At 50.0% G+C, this 23,264-nt stretch overlaps 1 protein-coding gene across 1 annotated transcript in view; it reads right to left on the minus strand.

The window, feature by feature from the left end:
- Positions 1-19,589, minus strand: part of paox (polyamine oxidase) — a 33,829-nt gene extending 14,240 nt beyond the window's left edge. The window contains exons 1-2 of the mRNA XM_072491676.1: positions 19,194-19,589; positions 2,121-2,610 (exon numbers count right to left, since the gene is read on the minus strand). Of these exons, the coding sequence (XP_072347777.1) occupies positions 2,121-2,610; positions 19,194-19,365 (662 nt within the window). The 5' untranslated portion in view covers positions 19,366-19,589. The remainder of the gene's footprint in view (positions 1-2,120; positions 2,611-19,193) is intronic.
- Positions 19,590-23,264: the final 3,675 nt, after the last annotated feature.

A 23,264-nucleotide genomic window follows, 5' to 3' on the forward strand; every position in this document is an offset into this window, starting at 1 on the left:
TGGAACTGCAGTAAAGACAAAAGCCTCTTCCAGCACGCAGGCGGGGGAAGGGCAAACTTAAAGGCTTCAAGCTGACTTGAGGGCCTTTATTAAAGGTGAATTCTAGCAGCAGAGGGAACAACTGTGAAAAGATCTCACCAAGGCCATTGAAGAAGCGGGGACGAGGCTTCCGGTGGCGGCCATGGAGGAGGAGGTCGCGCATTCGGCAGCTCCCGTCTGGAACGGACTCTCAGACCTTTTTCAGGAGTTTCCACAGACTTTTTGGGGGCAGATTGGTGAAGCGAACACTGCCAAAAGGATTCCCTCTCTGTGGGACATCCGGTGACGGCGGGCGGGAGGCAGCCGCGCGTTGGAGGGCTCCCGTTCGAGAACGACATTGTCGGGGGTTAATGCCCGGTCTTGGGGCCAGCGAAGGCAGTGAAAGTCGGGAGACAGCACAGAGGAGGGGAATGTCGAAAACCGGCAAAAAAACGGCCGTGAAAAAAGCGGCTGAAAGTCCGTCGGGGAGTGAAAAGGTCACCGCGGGGTCGGTAAAGAAAATGGAGGCTGGAGCGCGAGGGGAGGCCGCATTGCTTATGGCTGAAGAAATAACTAAGGGGATGGTGGTGGAATTCGAAAGGCAGTTTACGAAACATATGGAGGCAATGAGGAAGGAGATGGGGGCGATATTGAAAGTGCTGGTGGAGGAGGCGATTGCCCCGGTGAGGACGGAGGTGGCGAGCGCAGTGGCGGAGGTGTGAGAGCAAGGGGAGGCGCTGAAGGAAGTGGAGGAGACGGTATTGCAGCACGCTGATCAACTTGCCTCGATGGGGAAGGAGATGCGGAAGGTGATGGACATTAACAAGGATCTGCGAGGAAAAATGGAAGACCTGGAAAACAGATCCAGGCGACAGAATTTGAGGATTGTGGGGCTGCCCGAAGGAGTTGAAGGACCGAGGCCGACTGAGTATTTTGCCGCGATGTTGGCGAAACTATTGGGGGAGGGGGAGGATCCCTCCCGATATGAGCTGGATCGGGCACATCGGTCGTGGAGGCCTGTACCAAAGTCGAGTGAGTCGCCAAGGGCAGTGACTCTCTGCTTCCGTAGGTACAGTGTGAAGGAGAAGGTCCTGAGCTGGGCCAAGCAGAAGTGGGTGGTGCAGTGGGCTGGAGCTGGTATACCAGGACTTTACGGTGGAGCTGGCGAGGAGGCGGGCTGCCTTCAACCGGGTGAAGAGGGCACTGTACGTTAGCAGGGTGCAGTGCGGCATTGTATATATATCCAGCGAAGCTGAGGGTGACTTACAAGTTCAAGGACTTTTATTTCGGGACGGCAGAAGCAGCGGAGAATTTGTGAAGGCAGAAGGACTGTGGCAGAATTGAGAAATGGTCATGTAGCCTCATGACTGTATTTTTTTTTCTTTTTTGTTTCACTGCGCGCGGGTGTATGGGCTATAGGAGCCAATGTTGTGTATATTTGGATTGAGAAGAAATGGGGCTTCAGTCGAAATGAGGGCTCTTTGGGGTGTAGGTGGATATGCGGGGTTTGTGTGCTAAAAGGGGACTTCTGGGTTTTTCCTGGGGCCGGGCAAGGGGGAAAGGGACCCGGGCGGGGGCCTCCACGCTGGCCGGTTTAAGCCAGCCAGTGAACGGGAGTGAGGTGGGGGGAGGGGCTGCGGCCATCGGAGCCTGGCAGAACAGGGTCCGAGTGGTCTAGCCGGGGTGGAAAGTTGGGGGGGAAGGAACCGAGGTTGGGGGGAGGAGTTTTACAAGAGGAGGGGGAGGAGTTGGGGAGGGGGGTTTACAACTCTTGGGTGTCATTTACGGTACTCTTTTGGAGGTTGGATAGGATTGAGTGTTGTCGTGGGCTATCGGTTAATGGTGGCCAAGGGCGATTCCGGACTCCTTTTTCTTTTTTGTTTTTTTTTCCACCGTGGGAGGGTTTGTTTTATTTGAGGCATATATTGACAGTTGGGTGGGGTGGTGGGAGGATGGGATCGTTGTTGATGTTAAGGGTATTGACTTTGTATTTGTTACCGTTTGTTGACTGTTGGTTTGGTGTAAACTTTGAAGGAAAATGTGAAAATGGAGAATAAAAACATTTATTTAAAAAAAAACATAGTTTTGCTTTGAATACGTACCCAGGAAAAACACAATCAATTCCAGGTAACGGCACATACTCTCCAAAAGGCTGGAGTGCGACGAGATCCAGACTGTCTGTCCCAGAAATGCAACACTCCAGTTTAAATTCCCCGTTCAGCAGAGCAAGTTTAAGATTGCACGTTTCCACATCGCCTTTCCATTCCTCTGCACGCCTGGCAATTTCGTGCTTTAGAAATTCACCCAAACTGCGGGCAGGTTCTGTCTTTGAGTGGAAGAACTCCCTGCTTTTCAGACAAAGTGCTGCATACAACTCTTCCACGGGGGCGGTTATTTCTGGCCCTATTCTCTTTCCTGAGCTGGTGTAATAGGTGGACATGTCAGGTGGATGCCCGCCCATTTGTACAGCCTGGTTCTCCTCGGACATTGCTTCTTCATCCAGAAGGTCGTATTGGCTGGCCAACTGAAAAACAGCATTCTGTTTGGATGGCCCATGGATCCACTGCGCTCCAATCTCCACCAGCCCTCTGGCTACATGAAAAATTACAAAGAACTGCATTCATTAAAATGACTTTTGAGCTGGGTTTGATTATCCGTCTATTCATAGTCAACAGATGAAAAATCTAACCCTCTTGCTAACATATTTTAACAATATTTTGGGCTTGCATTACTAATACCTAAAGGCCAATACTGCTGTGTTCGACAACACAATGTTGTGAAGGATTGAACTAGAAGCCCCAACTATTATGACACATTTATTGGTGACCCACACAAAATTCTGGGTTCGAAAAATGTATGACAGATATCCCCTGTTTAAAATGCATTTTTTAATGTGGTTTGTCAATTCAGGAACTTACTCAAATAGTGTGCTAGCCTTGACCTCCATTTGCGTTTTAGCACCATAACAGTGCATGTGTCAAGAACCACATTGAAATTGTGTATGTTCAGTTGTTTATTTTAACATTGTTCCCAACACCTACACTCTCTGGCCTCTCTCGATGCTTTCTTCTCTCCTGGTGGTTGCTCCATCCTGATCCTCGCGTTCCCTCCCACTGGCTGCCTCTATCCAAATCTCCCCTTGCTCCCTCCCATTTGCCACCTCTATCCTGACCTGCTCGGCACCCCTACGCCAATCCCCTTGCTCAGACCTCCTCGCCATTTTGCCCATCTCCCTTCTGCTCTCCACTTCCATTTCTCGACTTCCTCATTCCAGCCCGCTTACTGCCCCACTCTGTGAGGCAGCGAGCGGTAGGGAGGAGGAGGAAACGGCCAACGAGAGGCGGAAAAAGGAGTGGCAACTGGCAGGAAACAGGAGAGTCAGCGAGTAGCGAGCGGAAAGCAGTGGACAGGAGGCGGGATGCAGTGAGTGGGAATTAAATAGAAAGAGGGTTTGGGGGCCAGATTGGTTCAAGGCAGCCAATAGGTTTTTAAATTAAAAACGACAGGTAAAGAACATTACCCATTAAATGCTTTCTTGTGGGAATGCGTTTTCCGGGAACACATTAAGAGTGTTACAGGCGGGACATATAGTGTGTATTGTGTACTCGCCAGATAATATTTGCACCCAGCATAAAGGTCAAGTGCATTCTTCTTATGAACCTCATTGCAAGAAGTTGTTACTGATGAGCTATTTGCAATTAATGCAATGGCACTCTTCTCGGCAGTGGAGCTCAAGAGGTTTGGCAGGTTTTGTTGAAGAAGTCTTATGAAGTTGCTCCAGGGTAACCTGCGGATTTTACATAGCACAGCCTCACCAAGTCAATATAGGAGGACATGTGTATTGAAGTCCGCAGGTGGGATGTTGACCAAGCATCGTGTTTCGAGTCTTTTTGCAGCTGCACTCACACCAGTGAAGAGAATATTCTACCAGAGGCTTGGTGACATATTTTAGGTTCCATATCATGATTGTGCTTCAATGGCCCTCATATCAGTGTCTCTGCCGGTTGCACTCTCACTCCTGAATCATAAGGTTGTGAGTTCAAATCCCATTTACAAAAGTCTAGGCCACTACTTCAGTGCAGTACTGAGGGAGTACTGCACTGCCGAAGGGGGCCACCTGTCAGGTGAGATATTAAACCTCTCTGTTCTGTCAATTAGACATAAATTACCCCATGGTACTATTTCAAAGAAGAGGAAGTGCCCTGGCCAATATTTATTCCTTAATTAACATGATTATCTGGTCATTGTCCGATTGGTGTTTCTGGGGAGCTTGCTGTGCACAAGTTGACTGTAGGGTTCCATACATTAAAACAGTGACAACACTTCAGGAATAACTAATTGGCTATAAAGAACTTCACGGGCGTCATTCTCCGACCCCCCGCCGGGTCGGAGAATGGCCGTAGGCCGCCGTGAATCCCGCCCCCGCCGAAGTCTCCGGTACCGGAGATTGGGCGGGGGCGGGAATCGGGCCGCGCCGGTTGGCGGGACCCCCCGCTGGATTCTCCGGCCCGGATGGGCCGAAGTCCCGCCCAGAAATTGCCTGTCCCGCCGGCGTAAATCAAAGCTGGTATTTACCGGTGGGACCAGGCGGCATGGGCGGGGTCCAGGGGGGGGCGCGGGGCGATCTGACCCCGGGGGCTGCCCCCACGGTGGCCTGGCCCGCGATCGGGGCCCACCGATCCGCGGGTGGGCCTGTGCCGTGGGGGCACTCTTTCCCTTCCGCCTCCGCTACGGCCTCCACCATGGCGGAGGCGGAAGAGACTCTCCCCACTGCGCATGCGCGGGAAACTGACAGCGGCCGCTGACACTCCCGCGCATGCGCCGCATTTCCGCGCCAGCTGGCGGGGCAACAAACGCCATTTCCGCCAGCTGGCGGGGCGGAAATCCCTCCGGCGTCGGCCTAGCACCTCAATGTTGGGGCTAGGCCGCCAAAGATGCGGAGCATTCCGCACCTTTGGGCCGGCGCGATGCCCGTCTGATTGGCGCCGTGTTTGGCGCAAGTCGGCGGACATCGCGCCGTTGGGGGAGAATTTCGCCCCACATGTTACAATACTAAAACAGACCGATACCTTTTAAAAAATGATTTGATCACACAGAGTGCAGGTGAGGCAGCCGCGACAAGGGGGTCCCCCACGAGCGATGGCGGTACGCTCTCACAGGTACCTGGACATGGAGCGGGTGCTGCAATGGGCAAAGAGCTTACGAAGCTGTACTTGGGACAATACCACCCTGTGTGTGTGCCAAGATTTGAGCGCGGAGGTGGTCAGGAGGAGGGGAGGCTACAGGCAGGTGAAGGAGATACTGTATAAAAACAAGGTGAAATTCGGGCTGCGTTTTCTGGCGCGACTGTGGGTTACGTATGAGGGTCAGCACCACTATTTCGAGGAACCCGAAGAGGCGATGGACTTCGTTAAGAAGCGAGAGCTGGCCCTGAGCTGAGGACGTTTGGACTCATGTTAGAGCTTTTAAGTATATGTGGCGTCTCTCCCGTTTTGGGATGTATCTTTTTTTTTGCTGCTTTTTGCGTGGTGTACCTGAATGTTTCCTGTTTGGGCTCTTTGCTTAGTTGGAGTTTGGCTGGGGGGAATTAATAAAGAAAACAGTTAAAAGGGTTGGGTAAAAATAGATGCTTCAGAGGAACTTTGTGCAATATTTTGCTGTGTCTGTATGGGAAGGACTGAGAGAGCCTGTTATTTCTTATCTCTTTTTTCTTCTTGTTTCACTTGAATTGTGCTATTGTGGGGGTTGTTTATGACTGGTATAGAGTGTTTGCTTAAGTAGGGCTGATCTGGGGAAGTGGTGTGGAGGGGTCGGGGGAGGGGTGACTGGGAACAATGGGTGGGAGACGCGCTGGCGCCGAGGCTGGGAGCCCCAGGCTCGCTGAGTGGGGCTAGTCAACGGGAGCCGAGGTGGGGGGTGTGCATATAGTTAGATTAGAGCAGGGGTTAGGTGATAGGATGGTGTTGCTAGGGGGGGAGGTGGGGGGGGGGGGGGGGAGTCGTTCTGCTGACGGGGATGGAAACTGGGCATGGCAAGTGAGGAGGTCATGGGTGGAGCTGGCCAGGAGGCGGGCCTGATGAAGCGTGACACATGGCTGGGGGGGCTGGCCAAGGAAAGGGGTGGCTGATCGGCAAAGGGGGGGGGGGGCAAAGTGCCCCCCAACCAGGCTGATCACCTGGAATGTTAGAGGGTTAAACGGGCCAGTGAAGAGGGCGCGTGTGTTTGCGCATCTGCGGGTTCTGAAGGCGGACATAGTCTTGCTGCAGGAGACGCACCTGAAAGTGGCAGACCAGGTTAGGTTAAGGAAGGGCTGGGTCAGTCAGGTCTTTCATTCGGGGCTTGATTCTAAGACGAGGGGGGGGTTGCGATCCTGATTAATAAAAGGGTACAATTTGAGGCGGAGGGCACAGTCGTGGATGGGGGTGGCAGGTTCGTCATGGTGAGGGGTAAGCTCGAAGGGGTGAGAGTAGAGCTGGTCAGTGTGAATGCCCCTAATTCGGACGTGGTGGATTTTATCAGGAGGATGCTAGGGAAGATCCCCGACTTGGACTCGCGTCAGCTGATCATGGGCAGGGACTTTAATACAGTCCGGGACCCAAGCCTGGACCGGGCATGCTCAAGAACAGGCAGGTTGCCAGCGATGGCAAAGGAACTGAGAGGGTTCATGGAGCAAATGGGGGGAGCAGATCCCTGGAGATTTAGCCGGCCGACGGCGAGGGAGTTCTCGTACTACTCCCCCGTCCACAAGGTGTATTCCCGAATTGACTACTTTGTTGTGAGTAGGGACCTGCTGGCCGGAATGGTGGGGGCTGAATATTCGCCATATCGGACCATGCTCGGCACTGGGTAGACCTGCAGTTTTGTAAGGACAGCTTTCAGCGCCCACCATGGAGGCTGGAAGTTGGACTACTCGCAGACGAGGTGGTGTGCGAGAGGCTGAGGAAATGCATGCAGAATTACCTGCAGGTGAACAATACTGGGGAAGTCTCGGCAGCGGTGCTCTGGGAGGCACTGAAGGCAGTGGTAGAGGGGAGTTGATTTCAATCCGGGCGTACAGGGACAGGACAGAGACGGACCGACTGATTGAGGAAATTCTACGGCCGGACAGGAGTTACGCGGAATCCCCGAGGCCAGAGTTACTCAGGAGACTACAGAGGCTGCAGGCCGAATTTGGGGTGCTGACTACAGGCAGGGCTGTAGAGCAGCTTAGAAAGGTGAAAGGCGCGATTTATGAGCATGGGGAGAAGGCCAGTAGAATGCTTGCACAACAACTGAGGAAGAGGGAAGCGGCTCGAGAAATAGGGAGGGTAGTGGATGGGGAAGGTAATCTAGTGGGTGATCCAGCAGGGCTGAACAAGGTCTTTAGGGACTTTTATAGGAAGCTGTACACTTCGGAACCACCCGGGAGACCTGGGGGGGGGGGGGGCATCTCGCTCATTCTGAAATGGGATAAGGACCCGGAGACCTGTGGGTCATACAGGCCGATCTCTTTGATTAACGTAAACGCCAAGTTACTGGCCAAGATCTTGGCGACCAGAATTGAGGACTGTGTACTGGATGTAATTGGGGAGGACCAAACCGGGTTTGTAAAGGGGAGGCAGCTGGTGGCCAACATAAGAAGGCTGCTCAACGTGATTATGATGCCCCCGGAGAGTAGGGAGATAGTGGTAGCCATGGATGCTGAAAAGGCTTTTGACCGGGTCGAGTGGGATTATCTGTGGGAAGTACTAGGACGGTTCGAGTTCGGGGGGGGCGTTCATCAACTGGGTTAGGCTATTGTATCAGGCCCCGGAGGCGAGTGTAAGGACGAACAGGACGACATCGGACTACTTTAGACTGCACCGTGGGACAAGACAGGACTGTCCTCTCTCCCCACCGCTGTTTGCGCTGGCCATAGAGCCGCTGGCAATCGCACTGAGAGCTTCTAGGGGCTGGAAAGAGCTGGTCCGGGGGGGGGGGGGGGGGGGGGAGTGGAACATGGAGTCTCGTTATACGCGGATGATCTGCTGTTATATGTATCGGACCCAATGGTGGGGATGGAAGGTATTATGGCAATCCTGAGGGAATTTGGCCGGTTCTCTGGATACAAACTGAACATGGCTAAGAGCGAGTTGTTTGTAATTCAGGCGAGGGGGCAGGAGAGTGGGCTGAAGGGGTTGCCGTTCAGGCTAGTGAGGGAGAGTTTCCGATATTTGGGGATTCAGGTGGCACGGGACTGGGGCAGGTTGCACAAGCTCAACGTCCCGACTGGTGGAACGAGTGAGGGAGGAGGTCCCGAGGTGGGATGCGCTCTCACTATCATTGGCAGGGAGGGTGCAGACTGTTAAGATGACGATTCTCCCGCGGTTCTTGTTTGTTTTTCAGTGTCTCCCCGTCGTTATCCCGCGGTCCTTCTTTAAGACCCGGAATAAAATTATTCTGGGATTTGTATGGGCAGGGAAGTCCCCGCGGGTGATGCTTGAAAGGAACAGCGGAGAAGGGGGGCTGGTGTTGCCGAACCTCAGCAACTATTACTGGGCGGCCAACATAGCAATGATAAGGAAATGGATGATGGGTGCGAGGTCGGTTTGGGAGCGGATGGAGACTGCTTCGTGCAGGGGCACTAGCTTAGCAGCCCTGGTCATGGCGCCCCTGCCGCTTCTGCCAGCACGGTACTCCACCAGCCCGATAGTGGTGGCGGCTCTTCGGATCTGGGGCCAGTGGAGGAGGCATGTAGGGGAGGCAAGAGCATTGGTGTGGACCCCAATCTGTGGCAACCACCGATTTGCCCCGGGGAACATGGACGGAGGGTATCGACTGTGGAGGAGGGCAGGGATTGTGAGGATTGTGAGGATCTGTTCCTGGAAGGGAGCTGTCCGAGCATGAGGGTGCTGGAGGAGAAGTTTGGGCTGACGCGAGGGAACGACTTTAGATACTTGCAGGTGAGGGATTTTGTACGCAGACTGGTGCCGTCCTTCCCACGTCTCCCGCCGAAGGAGAGGCAGGACAGGGTAGTTTCTCGGGGAGATGTGGGAGAGGGTAGAGTTTCAGACGTCTACAAGGAGCTAATGGGAGCTGAGGATACGCAGATCGAGGACCTGAAGCTTAAGTGGGATGAGGAGCTCGGGGGGGTGGGAGGTTGTGGGGGGGGGGCGGAATGGGGATGGTATTTGGGCAGAAGCGCTGATCACAGTAAACACGACCGCAACATGCACCAGGCTCAGCCTGATCCCAGTTTAAGGTCGTGCATCGGGCCCACATGAGGGTGGCCCGGATGAGCAGAGTCTTCGGGCTGGAGGACAAGTGTGCTGGATGCGCCGGGGGGCCGGCTAACCATGTACACATGTTCTGGTCGTGCCCTAAACTCGGGGGGGTATTGGCAGGGATTCGCAGATGTCATGTCCCGGGTGTTGAAAACTGGGGTGGTAATGAACCCGGAGGTGGCAATCTTTGGGGTTTCGGAGGACCCGGGAGTCCAGGGAGAGAGGCCGACGTTCTGGCCTTTGCTTCCCTGGTAGCCCGGCGACGAATACTGTTAGCATGGAGAGACTCAAAGCCCCCGAGGGCTGAGGTACGGCTATCGGACATGGCGAGCTCTCTTGGCCTAGAGAAAGTCAAGTTTGCCTTGAGAGGTTCGCTACTAGGGTTCGCCTGAAGGTGGCAGCCATTTATTGACTTCTTCGCAGAGGAGTGGGGGGGGGGGGGGGGGGGGCGGGCTAGGGTAGAGTAAAGTAGAGTAGGGGGATATTGAGGCAGGTCCGTGCGTGAACAGAGCCGTGGTTTGCATTATATTTAATGTGTCATTTGTGTCTTTTTACTGAACAATGTCATTTTTTTACTGAACAATGTCATTTTTTCTATATGCCTAAAATACCTCAATAAAATTGTTTGTTTAAAAAAAAATTGATTTGATTATCTGGTGGTCGACTAAAAGGATCACCAATAAAATTTCAAGTTTTAAGACATTTACTGTCACAAGTAAACTAAAATCAACATCAACTAAACATTACTTCATTGGCAACCAATCATTTAAGCTACAGAAAAGATGTCCCTGACAAGGTCGCCAAGTCCACACTTTTATCCATTGCGCTACTCTCAGCTGAAGTGTCATTGCTGCAGGAACAGGCCAAAGTTAATCCCAGCTTTCAAAGTGTTCACTTCGTGCCGTTTTGCTCAGTTTCAACATCCGAAGCAGTTAACCACAATCTTCTGAGAGTTCCCCAAACCGATTTCCACCAACAAACATCGATTTTGGGGACCCCCTCTCTATTCCACCCAGTATATAAATGTTGTCCCCCCTCACTCTATTCCATCCAGTATATAAATACTGCCCACTCACTCTCTATTCCACCCAGTATATAAATGCTGCTCCCTCACTCTATTCCATCCAGTATATAAATGCTGCCCCCTCACTCTCTATTCCACTCAGTATATAAATGCTGCCCCCTCACTCTCTATTTCACCCAGTATATAAATGCTGCCCCCTCACTCTCTATTCCACCCGGTATATAAATGCTGCCCCCTCACTCTCTATTCCACCCAGTATATAAATGCTGCCCCCTCACTCTCTATTCCGCCCAGTATATAAATGCTGCCCCCTCACTCTCTATTCCACCCAGTATATAAATGCTGCCCCCTCACTCTATATTCTACCCAGTATATAAATGCTGCTCCCTCACTCTCTATGCCACAGTATATAAATGCTGCCCCCTCACTCTCTATTCCACCCAGTATATAAATGCTGCCCCCTCACTCTATTCCATCCAGTATATAAATGCTGCCCCCTCACTCTCTATACCACCCAGTATATAAATGCTGCCCCCTCACTCTCTATTCCACCCAGTATATAAATGCTGCTCCCTCACTCTCTATTCCACCCAGTATATAAATGCTGCCCCCTCACTCTCTATTCCACCCAGTATATAAATGCTGCCCCCTCACTCTCTATTCTACCCAGTATATAAATGCTGCCCCCTCACTCTCTATTCCACCCAGTATATAAATGCTTCCCCCTCTCTCTCTATTCCACCCAGTATATAAATGCTGCCCCCTCACTCTCTATTCCACCCAGTATAGAAATGCTGCCCCTTCACTCTCTATTCCACCCAGTATATAAATGCTGCTCCCTCACTCTCTATTCCACCCAGTATATAAATGCTTCCCCCTCACTCTCTATTCCACCCAGTACATAAATGCTGCCCCCTCACTCTCTATTCCACCAAGTATATAAATGCTGCTCCCTCACTCTCTATTCCACCCAGTATATAAATGCTGCCCCCTCACTCTCTATTCCACCCAGTATATAAATGCTGCCCCCTCACTCTCTATTCCACCCAGTATATAAATGCTGCCCCCTCATTCTCTACTCCACCCAGTATATAAATGCTGCCCCCTCACTCTCTATTCCACCCAGTATATAAATGCTGCCCCCTCACTCTCTATACCACCCAGTATATAAATGCTGCCCCCTCACTCTCTATTCCACCCAGTATATAAATTCTGCCCCCTCACTCTCCACTCCACCCAGTATATAAATGCTGCCCCCTCACTCCCTATTCTACCCAGTATATAAATGCTGCCCCCTCACTCTCTATTCCACCCAGTATTAAATGCTGCCCCCTCACTCTCTATTCCACCCAGTATTAAATGCTGCCCCCTCACTCTCTATTCTACCCAGTATATAAATGCTGCTCCCTCACTCTCTATACCACCCAGTATATAAATGCTACCCCCTCACTCTCTACTCCACCCAGTATATAAATGCTGCTCCCTCACTCTCTATACCACCCAGTATATAAATGCTGCCCCCTCACTCTCTATTCCACCCAGTATATAAATGCAGCCCCCTCACTCTCTATTCCACCCAGTATATAAATGCTGCCCCCTCACTCTCTATTCTACCCAGTATATAAATGCTGCCCCCTCACTCTCTATTCTACACAGTATATAAATGCTGCCCCCTCACTCTCTATACCACCCAGTATATAAATGCCGCTCCCTCACTCTCTATTCCACCCAGTATATAAATGCTGCCCCCTCACTTTCTATACAACCCAGTATATAAATGTCGCTCCCTCACTCTCTATTCCACCCAGTATATAAATGCTGCCCCCTCACTCTCTATTCCACCCAGTATATAAATGCTGCCCCCTCACTCTCTATACCACCCAGTATATAAATGCTGCCCCCTCACTCTCTATTCCACCTTGTATATAAATGCTGCCCCCTCACTCTCTACTCCACCCAGTATATAAATGCTGCCCCCTCACTCTCTATTCCACCCAGTATATAAATGCTGCCCCCTCACTCTCTATACCACCCAGTATATAAATGCTGCCCCCTCACTCTCTATTCCACCCAGTATATAAATGCAGCCCCCTCACTCTCTATTCCACCCAGTATATAAATGCTGCCCCCTCACTCTCTATTCTACCCAGTATATAAATGCTGCCCCCTCACTCTCTATTCTACCCAGTATATAAATGCTGCCCCCTCACTCTCTATACCACCGAGTATATAAATGCTGCTCCCTCACTCTCTATTCCATCCAGTATATAAATGCTGCCCCCTCACTCTCTATACCACCCAGTATATAAATGCTGCCCCCTCACTCTCTACTCCACCCAGTATATAAATGCTGCCCCCTCACTCTCTATACCACCCAGTATATAAATGCTGCTCCCTCACTCTCTATTCCACCCAGTATATAAATGCTGCTCCCTCACTCTCTATTCCACCCAGTATATAAATGCTGCCCCCTCACTCTCTATTCTACCCAGTATATAAATGCTGCCCCCTCACTCTCTATTCTACCCAGTATATAAATGCTGCTCCCTCACTCTCTATTCCACCCAGTATATAAATGCTGCCCCCTCACTCTCTATTCTACCCAGTATATAAATGCTGCCCCCTCACTCTCTATTCCACCCAGTATATAAATGCTGCCCCCTCACTCTCTATACCACCCAGTATATAAATGCTGCTCCCTCACTCCCTATTCCACCCAGTATATAAATGCTGCCCCCTCACTCCCTATTCTACCCAGTATATAAATGCTGCTCCCTCACTCTCTATTCCACCCAGTATATAAATGCTGCCCCCTCACTCTCTATTCTACCCAGTATATAAATGCTGCTCCCTCACTCTCTATTCCACCCAGTATATAAATGCTGCTCCCTCACTCTCTATTCCACCCAGTATATAAATGCTGCTCCCTCACTCTCTATTCCATCCAGTATATAAATGCTGCCCCCTCACTCTCTATACCACCCAGTATATAAATGCTGCCCCCTCACTCTCTACTCCACCCAGTATATAAATGCTGCCCCCTCACTCTCTATACCACCCAGTATATAAATGCTGCTCCCTCACTCTCTATTCCACCCAGTATATAAATGCTGCTCCCTCACTCTCTATTCCACCCAGTATATAAATGCTGCCCCCTCACTCTCTATTCTACCCAGTATATAAATGCTGCCCCCTCACTCTCTATTCTACCCAGTATATAAATGCTGCTCCCTCACTCTCTATTCCACCCAGTATATAAATGCTGCCCCCTCACTCTCTATTCCACCCAGTATATAAATGCTGCCCCCTCACTCCCTATTCTACCCAGTATATAAATGCTGCTCCCTCACTCTCTATTCCACCCAGTATATAAATGCTACTCCCTCACTCTCTATTCCATCCAGTATATAAATGCTGCCCCCTCACTCTCTATACCACCCAGTATATAAATGCTTCCCCCTCACTCTCTATTCCACCCAGTATATAAATGCTGCCCCCTCACTCTATTCCATCCAGTATATAAATGCTGCCCCCTCACTCTCTATACCACCCAGTATATAAATGCTGCCCCCTCACTCTCTATACCACCCAGTATATAAATGCTGCCCCCTCACTCTCTATTCCACCCAGTATATAAATGCTGCCCCCTCACTCTCTATTCCACCCAGTATATAAATGCTGCTCCCTCACTCTCTATTCCATCCAGTATATAAATGCTGCCCCCTCACTCTCTATACCACCCAGTATATAAATGCTGCCCCCTCACTCTCTATTCCACACAGTATATAAATGCTGCCCCCTCACTCTCTATTCCACCCAGTATATAAATGCTGCCCCCTCACTCTCTATTCTACCCAGTATATAAATGCTGCTCCCTCACTCTCTATTCCACCCAGTATATAAATGCTGCCCCCTCACTCTCTATACCACCCAGTATATAAATGCTGCTCCCCCCTATTCCACCCAGTATATAAATGCTGCCCCCTCACTCCCTATTCTACCCAGTATATAAATGCTGCTCCCTCACTCTCTATTCCACCCAGTATATAAATGCTGCCCCCTCACTCTCTATTCTACCCAGTATATAAATGCTGCTCCCTCACTCTCTATTCCACCCAGTATATAAATGCTGCCCCCTCACTCTCTATTCCACCCAGTATATAAATGCTGCCCCCTCACTCTCTATTCCACCCAGTATATAAATGCTGCCCCCTCACTCTCTATTCCACCCAGTATATAAATGCTGCCCCCTCACTCTCTATTCCACCCAGTATATAAATGCTGCCCCCTCACTCTCTATTCCACCCAGTATATAAATGCTGCCCCCTCACTCTCTATTCCACCCAGTATATAAATGCTGCCCCCTCACTCTCTATTCCACCCAGTATATAAATGCTGCCCCCTCACTCTCTATTCCACCCAGTATATAAATGCTGCCCCCTCACTCTCTATTCCACCCAGTATATAAATGCTGCCCCCTCACTCTCTATTCCACTCAGTATATAAATGCTGCCCCCTCACTCTCTATTCCACCCAGTATATAAATGCTGCCCCCTCACTCTCTATTCCACCCAGTATATAAATGCTGCCCCCTCACTCTCTATTCCACCCAGTATATAAATGCTGCCCCCTCACTCTCTATTCTACCCAGTATATAAATGCTGCCCCCTCACTCTCTATTCCACCCAGTATATAAATGCTTCCCCCTCTCTCTCTATTCCACCCAGTATATAAATGCTGCCCCCTCACTCTCTATTCCACCCAGTATATAAATGCTGCCCCCTCACTCTCTATTCTACCCAGTATATAAATGCTACCCCCTCACTCTCTATTCCACCCAGTATATAAATGCTTCCCCCTCTCTCTCTATTCCACCCAGTATATAAATGCTGCCCCCTCACTCTCTATTCCACCCAGTATATAAATGCTGCCCCCTCACTCTCTATTCCACCCTGTATATAAATGCTGCCCCCTCACTCTCTATTCTACCCAGTATATAAATGCTGCCCCCTCACTCTCTATTCCACCCAGTATATAAATGCTTCCCCCTCTCTCTCTATTCCACCCAGTATATAAATGCTGCCCCCTCACTCTCTATTCCACCCAGTATATAAATGCTTCCCCCTCTCTCTCTATTCCACCCAGTATATAAATGCTGCCCCCTCACTCTCTATTCCACCCAGTATATAAATGCTGCCCCCTCACTCTCTATTCTACCCAGTATATAAATGCTGCCCCCTCACTCTCTATTCCACCCAGTATATAAATGCTTCCCCCTCTCTCTCTATTCCACCCAGTATATAAATGCTGCCCCCTCTCTCTCTATTCCACCCAGTATATAAATGCTGCCCCCTCACTCCCTATTCTACCCAGTATATAAATGCTGCTCCCTCACTCTCTATTCCACCCAGTATATAAATGCTGCCCCCTCACTCTCTATTCTACCCAGTATATAAATGCTGCTCCCTCACTCTCTATTCCACCCAGTATATAAATGCTGCTCCCTCACTCTCTATTCCACCCAGTATATAAATGCTGCTCCCTCACTCTCTATTCCATCCAGTATATAAATGCTGCCCCCTCACTCTCTATACCACCCAGTATATAAATGCTGCCCCCTCACTCTCTACTCCACCCAGTATATAAATGCTGCCCCCTCACTCTCTATACCACCCAGTATATAAATGCTGCTCCCTCACTCTCTATTCCACCCAGTATATAAATGCTGCTCCCTCACTCTCTATTCCACCCAGTATATAAATGCTGCCCCCTCACTCTCTATTCTACCCAGTATATAAATGCTGCCCCCTCACTCTCTATTCTACCCAGTATATAAATGCTGCTCCCTCACTCTCTATTCCACCCAGTATATAAATGCTGCCCCCTCACTCTCTATTCCACCCAGTATATAAATGCTGCCCCCTCACTCCCTATTCTACCCAGTATATAAATGCTGCTCCCTCACTCTCTATTCCACCCAGTATATAAATGCTACTCCCTCACTCTCTATTCCATCCAGGAGATAAATGCTGCCCCCTCACTCTCTATACCACCCAGTATATAAATGCTTCCCCCTCACTCTCTATTCCACCCAGTATATAAATGCTGCCCCCTCACTCTATTCCATCCAGTATATAAATGCTGCCCCCTCACTCTCTATACCACCCAGTATATAAATGCTGCCCCCTCACTCTCTATACCACCCAGTATATAAATGCTGCCCCCTCACTCTCTATTCCACCCAGTATATAAATGCTGCCCCCTCACTCTCTATTCCACCCAGTATATAAATGCTGCTCCCTCACTCTCTATTCCATCCAGTATATAAATGCTGCCCCCTCACTCTCTATACCACCCAGTATATAAATGCTGCCCCCTCACTCTCTATTCCACACAGTATATAAATGCTGCCCCCTCACTCTCTATTCCACCCAGTATATAAATGCTGCCCCCTCACTCTCTATTCTACCCAGTATATAAATGCTGCTCCCTCACTCTCTATTCCACCCAGTATATAAATGCTGCCCCCTCACTCTCTATACCACCCAGTATATAAATGCTGCTCCCCCCTATTCCACCCAGTATATAAATGCTGCCCCCTCACTCCCTATTCTACCCAGTATATAAATGCTGCTCCCTCACTCTCTATTCCACCCAGTATATAAATGCTGCCCCCTCACTCTCTATTCTACCCAGTATATAAATGCTGCTCCCTCACTCTCTATTCCACCCAGTATATAAATGCTGCCCCCTCACTCTCTATTCCACCCAGTATATAAATGCTGCCCCCTCACTCTCTATTCCACCCAGTATATAAATGCTGCCCCCTCACTCTCTATTCCACCCAGTATATAAATGCTGCCCCCTCACTCTCTATTCCACCCAGTATATAAATGCTGCCCCCTCACTCTCTATTCCACCCAGTATATAAATGCTGCCCCCTCACTCTCTATTCCACCCAGTATATAAATGCTGCCCCCTCACTCTCTATTCCACCCAGTATATAAATGCTGCCCCCTCACTCTCTATTCCACCCAGTATATAAATGCTGCCCCCTCACTCTCTATTCCACCCAGTATATAAATGCTGCCCCCTCACTCTCTATTCCACCCAGTATATAAATGCTGCCCCCTCACTCTCTATTCCACCCAGTATATAAATGCTGCCCCCTCACTCTCTATTCCACTCAGTATATAAATGCTGCCCCCTCACTCTCTATTCCACCCAGTATATAAATGCTGCCCCCTCACTCTCTATTCCACCCAGTATATAAATGCTGCCCCCTCACTCTCTATTCCACCCAGTATATAAATGCTGCCCCCTCACTCTCTATTCTACCCAGTATATAAATGCTGCCCCCTCACTCTCTATTCCACCCAGTATATAAATGCTTCCCCCTCTCTCTCTATTCCACCCAGTATATAAATGCTGCCCCCTCACTCTCTATTCCACCCAGTATATAAATGCTGCCCCCTCACTCTCTATTCTACCCAGTATATAAATGCTACCCCCTCACTCTCTATTCCACCCAGTATATAAATGCTTCCCCCTCTCTCTCTATTCCACCCAGTATATAAATGCTGCCCCCTCACTCTCTATTCCACCCAGTATATAAATGCTGCCCCCTCACTCTCTATTCCACCCTGTATATAAATGCTGCCCCCTCACTCTCTATTCTACCCAGTATATAAATGCTGCCCCCTCACTCTCTATTCCACCCAGTATATAAATGCTTCCCCCTCTCTCTCTATTCCACCCAGTATATAAATGCTGCCCCCTCACTCTCTATTCCACCCAGTATATAAATGCTTCCCCCTCTCTCTCTATTCCACCCAGTATATAAATGCTGCCCCCTCACTCTCTATTCCACCCAGTATATAAATGCTGCCCCCTCACTCTCTATTCCACCCAGTATATAAATGCTTCCCCCTCTCTCTCTATTCCACCCAGTATATAAATGCTGCCCCCTCACTCTCTATTCCACCCAGTATATAAATGCTGCCCCCTCACTCTCTATTCCACCCAGTATATAAATGCTGCCCCCTCACTCTCTATTCCACCCAGTATATAAATGCTGCCCCCTCACTCTCTATTCTACCCAGTATATAAATGCTGCCCCCTCACTCTCTATTCCACCCAGTATATAAATGCTTCCCCCTCTCTCTCTATTCCACCCAGTATATAAATGCTGCCCCCTCACTCTCTATTCCACCCAGTATATAAATGCTGCCCCCTCACTCTCTATTCTACCCAGTATATAAATGCTACCCCCTCACTCTCTATTCCACCCAGTATATAAATGCTTCCCCCTCTCTCTCTATTCCACCCAGTATATAAATGCTGCCCCCTCACTCTCTATTCCACCCAGTATATAAATGCTGCCCCCTCACTCTCTATTCCACCCTGTATATAAATGCTGCCCCCTCACTCTCTATTCTACCCAGTATATAAATGCTGCCCCCTCACTCTCTATTCCACCCAGTATATAAATGCTTCCCCCTCTCTCTCTATTCCACCCAGTATATAAATGCTGCCCCCTCACTCTCTATTCCACCCAGTATATAAATGCTTCCCCCTCTCTCTCTATTCCACCCAGTATATAAATGCTGCCCCCTCACTCTCTATTCCACCCAGTATATAAATGCTGCCCCCTCACTCTCTATACCACCCAGTATATAAATGCTGCCCCCTCACTCTCTATTCCACCCAGTATATAAATGCTGCCCCCTCACTCTCTATACCACCCAGTATATAAATGCTGCCCCCTCACTCTCTATTCCACCCAGTATATAAATGCTGCCCCCTCACTCTCTATTCCACCCAGTATATAAATGCTGCCCCTCACTCTCTATTCCACCCAGTATTAAATGCCGCCTCCCCCCCCCCCCCCGCCCGCGGCGCCGCCTCACCAAACCCCCGGCTCCAGGCGCGGCCGCCGCTCCGGCCGCCCGCCTCCAGCAGCCGCAGCTCGCCCGGGAAGCCGCGCTCTCGGAGCCTGCCGGCGGCCGCCAGCCCCGCTATGCCGCAGCCGACGATGACGACGCTGGGGTCGGCCTCTCGCCCGGGGTGCGGCCGGGCCATGTGTCTCCCCGCTGCCGCTGCCGTTACCGCCCCGGGCTGGGCCGGCTCTCCGATTCTGCGCCCTCGCCTGGGTCAGAGCAGAGTGGTCCGCCGGGCGTGGTTAATGAGCCGGCATCGCGAAACTCATGAAAGCTCCTTCCGCAGATACCAGCCAGGCACTTGGCCAAACGGCTCAACTGCAAGGAAATGCTGCAGCCAGTTGGCACAGCAAGATCCCACAGGAGGCAGAAAAGATGGTGCTGGGGCGGGTCAATGGCTTTTCTTACCCCACCCCCGCGTTCTGCCGCCTCTCCTCCTACCTAATAATAATCTTTATTGTCATAAGTCGGCTTACATAAACACTGCAATGAGGTTACTATCGATGGCATCTCCGACGGCGCGGCATTTCCTCCTCTCCAGCGTCTCATCCAAAACGTGGCATCTCTCAACAATGTGGCATTCCCTCGGCTAATGTCCCATCGAAAATGTTGCACCTCTCAACAGTGTGGCATTCCCTCGGCTAGGGACTTGGGAGTCCTGCTTCAAGATTCTCTTCAGGTTACCTTGCAGGTTCAGTTGGCAATTAGGAAGGCAAATGCAATGTTAGCATTCATGTCGAGCGGGCTACAAGAGCAGGGATGTATTGCTGAGACTGTAAAAAGGGTGGGGGAGTGGGCCTAGGTACGGTGCACTTCTGGAGGTTCAATGCAGACTCGATGGGCCAAATGGCCTCCTGCACTGTAGCGATTCTATGAACTATTTCCCAAATATAATTTTTATTGTCAAAAGTAGGCTTACATTAACACTGCAATGAAGTTACTGTGAAAAGCCCCTAGATTCCACAGTCCAGCGCCTGTTCGGGTACACAGGGAGAATTCCTATCCAATTCACCTAACAGCACAGCTTTTGGGACTTAATACGCAGACGCAGGGAGAACGTGCAGACTCCAGATAAACAGTGTCCCAAGCCGGGAATCGAACCTGGGACCCTGGCGCTGTGAAGCAACAATGCTACCCACTGTGCTACCGTGCTGCCCAATATCACCAATCTCGGCGAAACGAATGAAGCTTCAATGGTTAAAAGATTCCAGGTAACACTGGTGTCACTCCGCTTTCAACAAATTCCATTTGCCCCTCTTGGGAAGTGAAAGTGCACTTTGGGATGTAGTCTGTTTTCTTTTCAACTCACAACGTTGATGTCAAAAAACAGCTGTCTTCCTGCAGGAATTACTTTCAAATTAGCATTTCTTAAACAATTAATTATCTACAATGATGGAGTATATTCCTTAATACCATCCTCTGACATCCCAATGCACTCTGCCTGCTTCTCAAGTTGAATTCACAAGAAGCTGCTTCGTAACCTGAATCCTGCAGCCAAAGTTTGTAGAAGTCCCAGGCTTCATTTGCCTTAAATTTAATCTATCGAGGCTGGGAATCATAATCAGTCGAATATTAATCCCCTTATCCCATCTGACTCCAGTCCAGAATTTAGTTTGAGGTTTTGCCAATTCCTCCATCTGACTCACAGTTGATAGGATCGTGAATAAGTCAAAGCAAAGTAACATGTTGCCTTTTATCTTCCGCAGTCTATTTCCAACTTGAATACTATCATGTCCCACATCTGCTGCTGATTAATTCAGTGTTGTTTTGGCCTTTGGCCATCACTTAAGGGGGAGAGAGCATAACAACTTATATTTATAGGCCAGCATTAATGTAATGAAGCGTCCTAAAGTGTGACACCATGACACTAAAAGGAGTTATTAAGTCAGATGAGTAAAAGCTTGGTCAGAAAGGTAGACTTTAAGGAATGCCTTAAAGCTGGAAAGCGAGATAAAGAGAGCTGAAGGGAGGGAATTGCTACAGCAATTATAACCGGGAATGCACAGATGGTCAGAGTTGGAAGAGCACAGATATCTTGGCGAGTGTTGTGGAGCTGGATGAGATTACAGTAAAGGGAGAGGCATAGCCACGGAGGATTTTGAAAACTAGTGTGAGAATTTTAAAGAGTTTTGACGACCACAAGTTGACGGGGGGTAGAATGTGGCAGACCAGCTAGAATCTGAAAGAGGTTGGCTGAGGGAGAGTTTAATATTACCACTGCGCGCAACAAAGGAGGATCTAAAAATGCGTACAGAAGATGATGCAAGGCGAAAGTGTGCAAAATTAGCAAGTGTAAATTCAAAAAGATGCTCCAACGGCATTAGCGACACAATTCAAAGTGGAAGAAGGAAAAATTCATGAGTTTCGACAGGGGCAGAGCTCCGCCCAGGAGGCGGAGTATAAGTGTGTGTGCTCTCCGAACAGCAGCCATTTCGTAAGCTGCTGTAGGAGGCCACACATCTCTGTGTAATAAAGCCTCGATTACATTCTACTCTCGTCTCGTCATAATTGATAGTGCATCAATTTATTACACAGAGTTGTATGGCCTCGTACAGCAGCTTACGAAATGGCTGCTGTTCGGAGAGCACACACTTTTATACTCTGCCTCCTGGGCGGAGCCAGCAGGCAGGGATCTACCCCATACCTGTAGTACAGGGGCCTTACCGTAATACCCATATATACAATATAATACAACAGTGGTGACTACTACACCGTGCACCGTCGGTGGGACCGGAATATTCCACTGGCAAAAACAGCCGGTAAATTCTACACCTGTTTTGTGCGTTGCACCATATGTATACGGAGACGGTAAATTCACATTTGGGGGATAGATTCAACGTTGGAAACCCAGATTGTCGGGCTTTGTTTCATATATTTCAATCATTTGGTTGAAATTCTGTTTTGTGATAGAAAATAAAGACCGTCTCTCCATGCTGCAGTTTGCATTATTCCATTGTTGGAGAGTTGTACAAGGAAAGAGGGAGGGAGGAGAGGTTGGGAGGGAGGGGAAGGCTGTCCCATTCACTTGCTACTGCTGACACTCCCTCCCTGGACACACTGGGGGGGGGTTCCGGCCCTTCCTGCCGGCGGGATTTTTCGGTCCTGCCGAAGGTGATCCCCCCTCCAGTGGGTTCTCCGGCACTGTGGCTGGTGAACGACGCCTACGGCCATTGAGTTCGGCGGGACCGGCCAACCTCACCAATGGCGAGCCACCTCTTGTCACAGGAAAACGTGCCATGGTGGGCACTGGCACCGCACTTCCTCACCTCGCTCAAGGTAACTCAGTATGTTGAGAAGACAAGTTCCAGTTCCCTAGCAGTGGCTCATGCTGTGGATGGGGCTGTGATGCTCGATCAATAACTCCAGAAGCGAGATTGGATGACAATTGAAGGCTTTATTGGACTAGATGTTTCCCCCAGCAGCGCAGGGACAGAATGCAGCTGCTAAGGAGACACAGACTCTTATACTCCGCCTTACTGGGCGGAACCAGCACGCAGGCTTCACCAATGCTCTTCCTGTCTCAGGTACCTCCCACACCAATGGTCTTACAGCATCAACCTGGGTACTGTAATACCCCTAATACCGACTACCACAGGCTGACAGAGAGGTTTGGCGTGAGGCTGAGTGACTGCTCCTTCGGGCCTGCTTCAGCCTCGTTACCAGAGCAGACCGCCTCCTATTCTTTAATTTTCTCTATGGCCTCCTGGACGATGTTGTCAAAAATCGTTCCGTTCAGCTGAAAGACTCTGCATGGTGACCAACAGGAATGGTCAGAACGACTGCCACCCCCCCCCCCCCCAACCCACCCTCCCCCCCCCCCAACCCACCCTCCTCCCCCACTTCCCTGCCCCCACCTCCCTCCCCCCCACCCCCCATCCTTGCCGCTCCTCCAATCAAGGATTCTATCTCTGGAGTAGTAGCAAGATCAGGAGAGAGGGAAACTGTGATTTGAGGAAGTGGAGCAATGACTAAATTGAACACTGAACGCACAGTGTTGTCTGATTGGTTTGCTCTGTAGATTGCATTCAACAGGTCTTAGCA

This window comes from Scyliorhinus torazame, chromosome 28, assembly GCF_047496885.1.
Source record: "Scyliorhinus torazame isolate Kashiwa2021f chromosome 28, sScyTor2.1, whole genome shotgun sequence".
NCBI classification, from domain to species: Eukaryota; Metazoa; Chordata; class Chondrichthyes; order Carcharhiniformes; family Scyliorhinidae; genus Scyliorhinus; species Scyliorhinus torazame.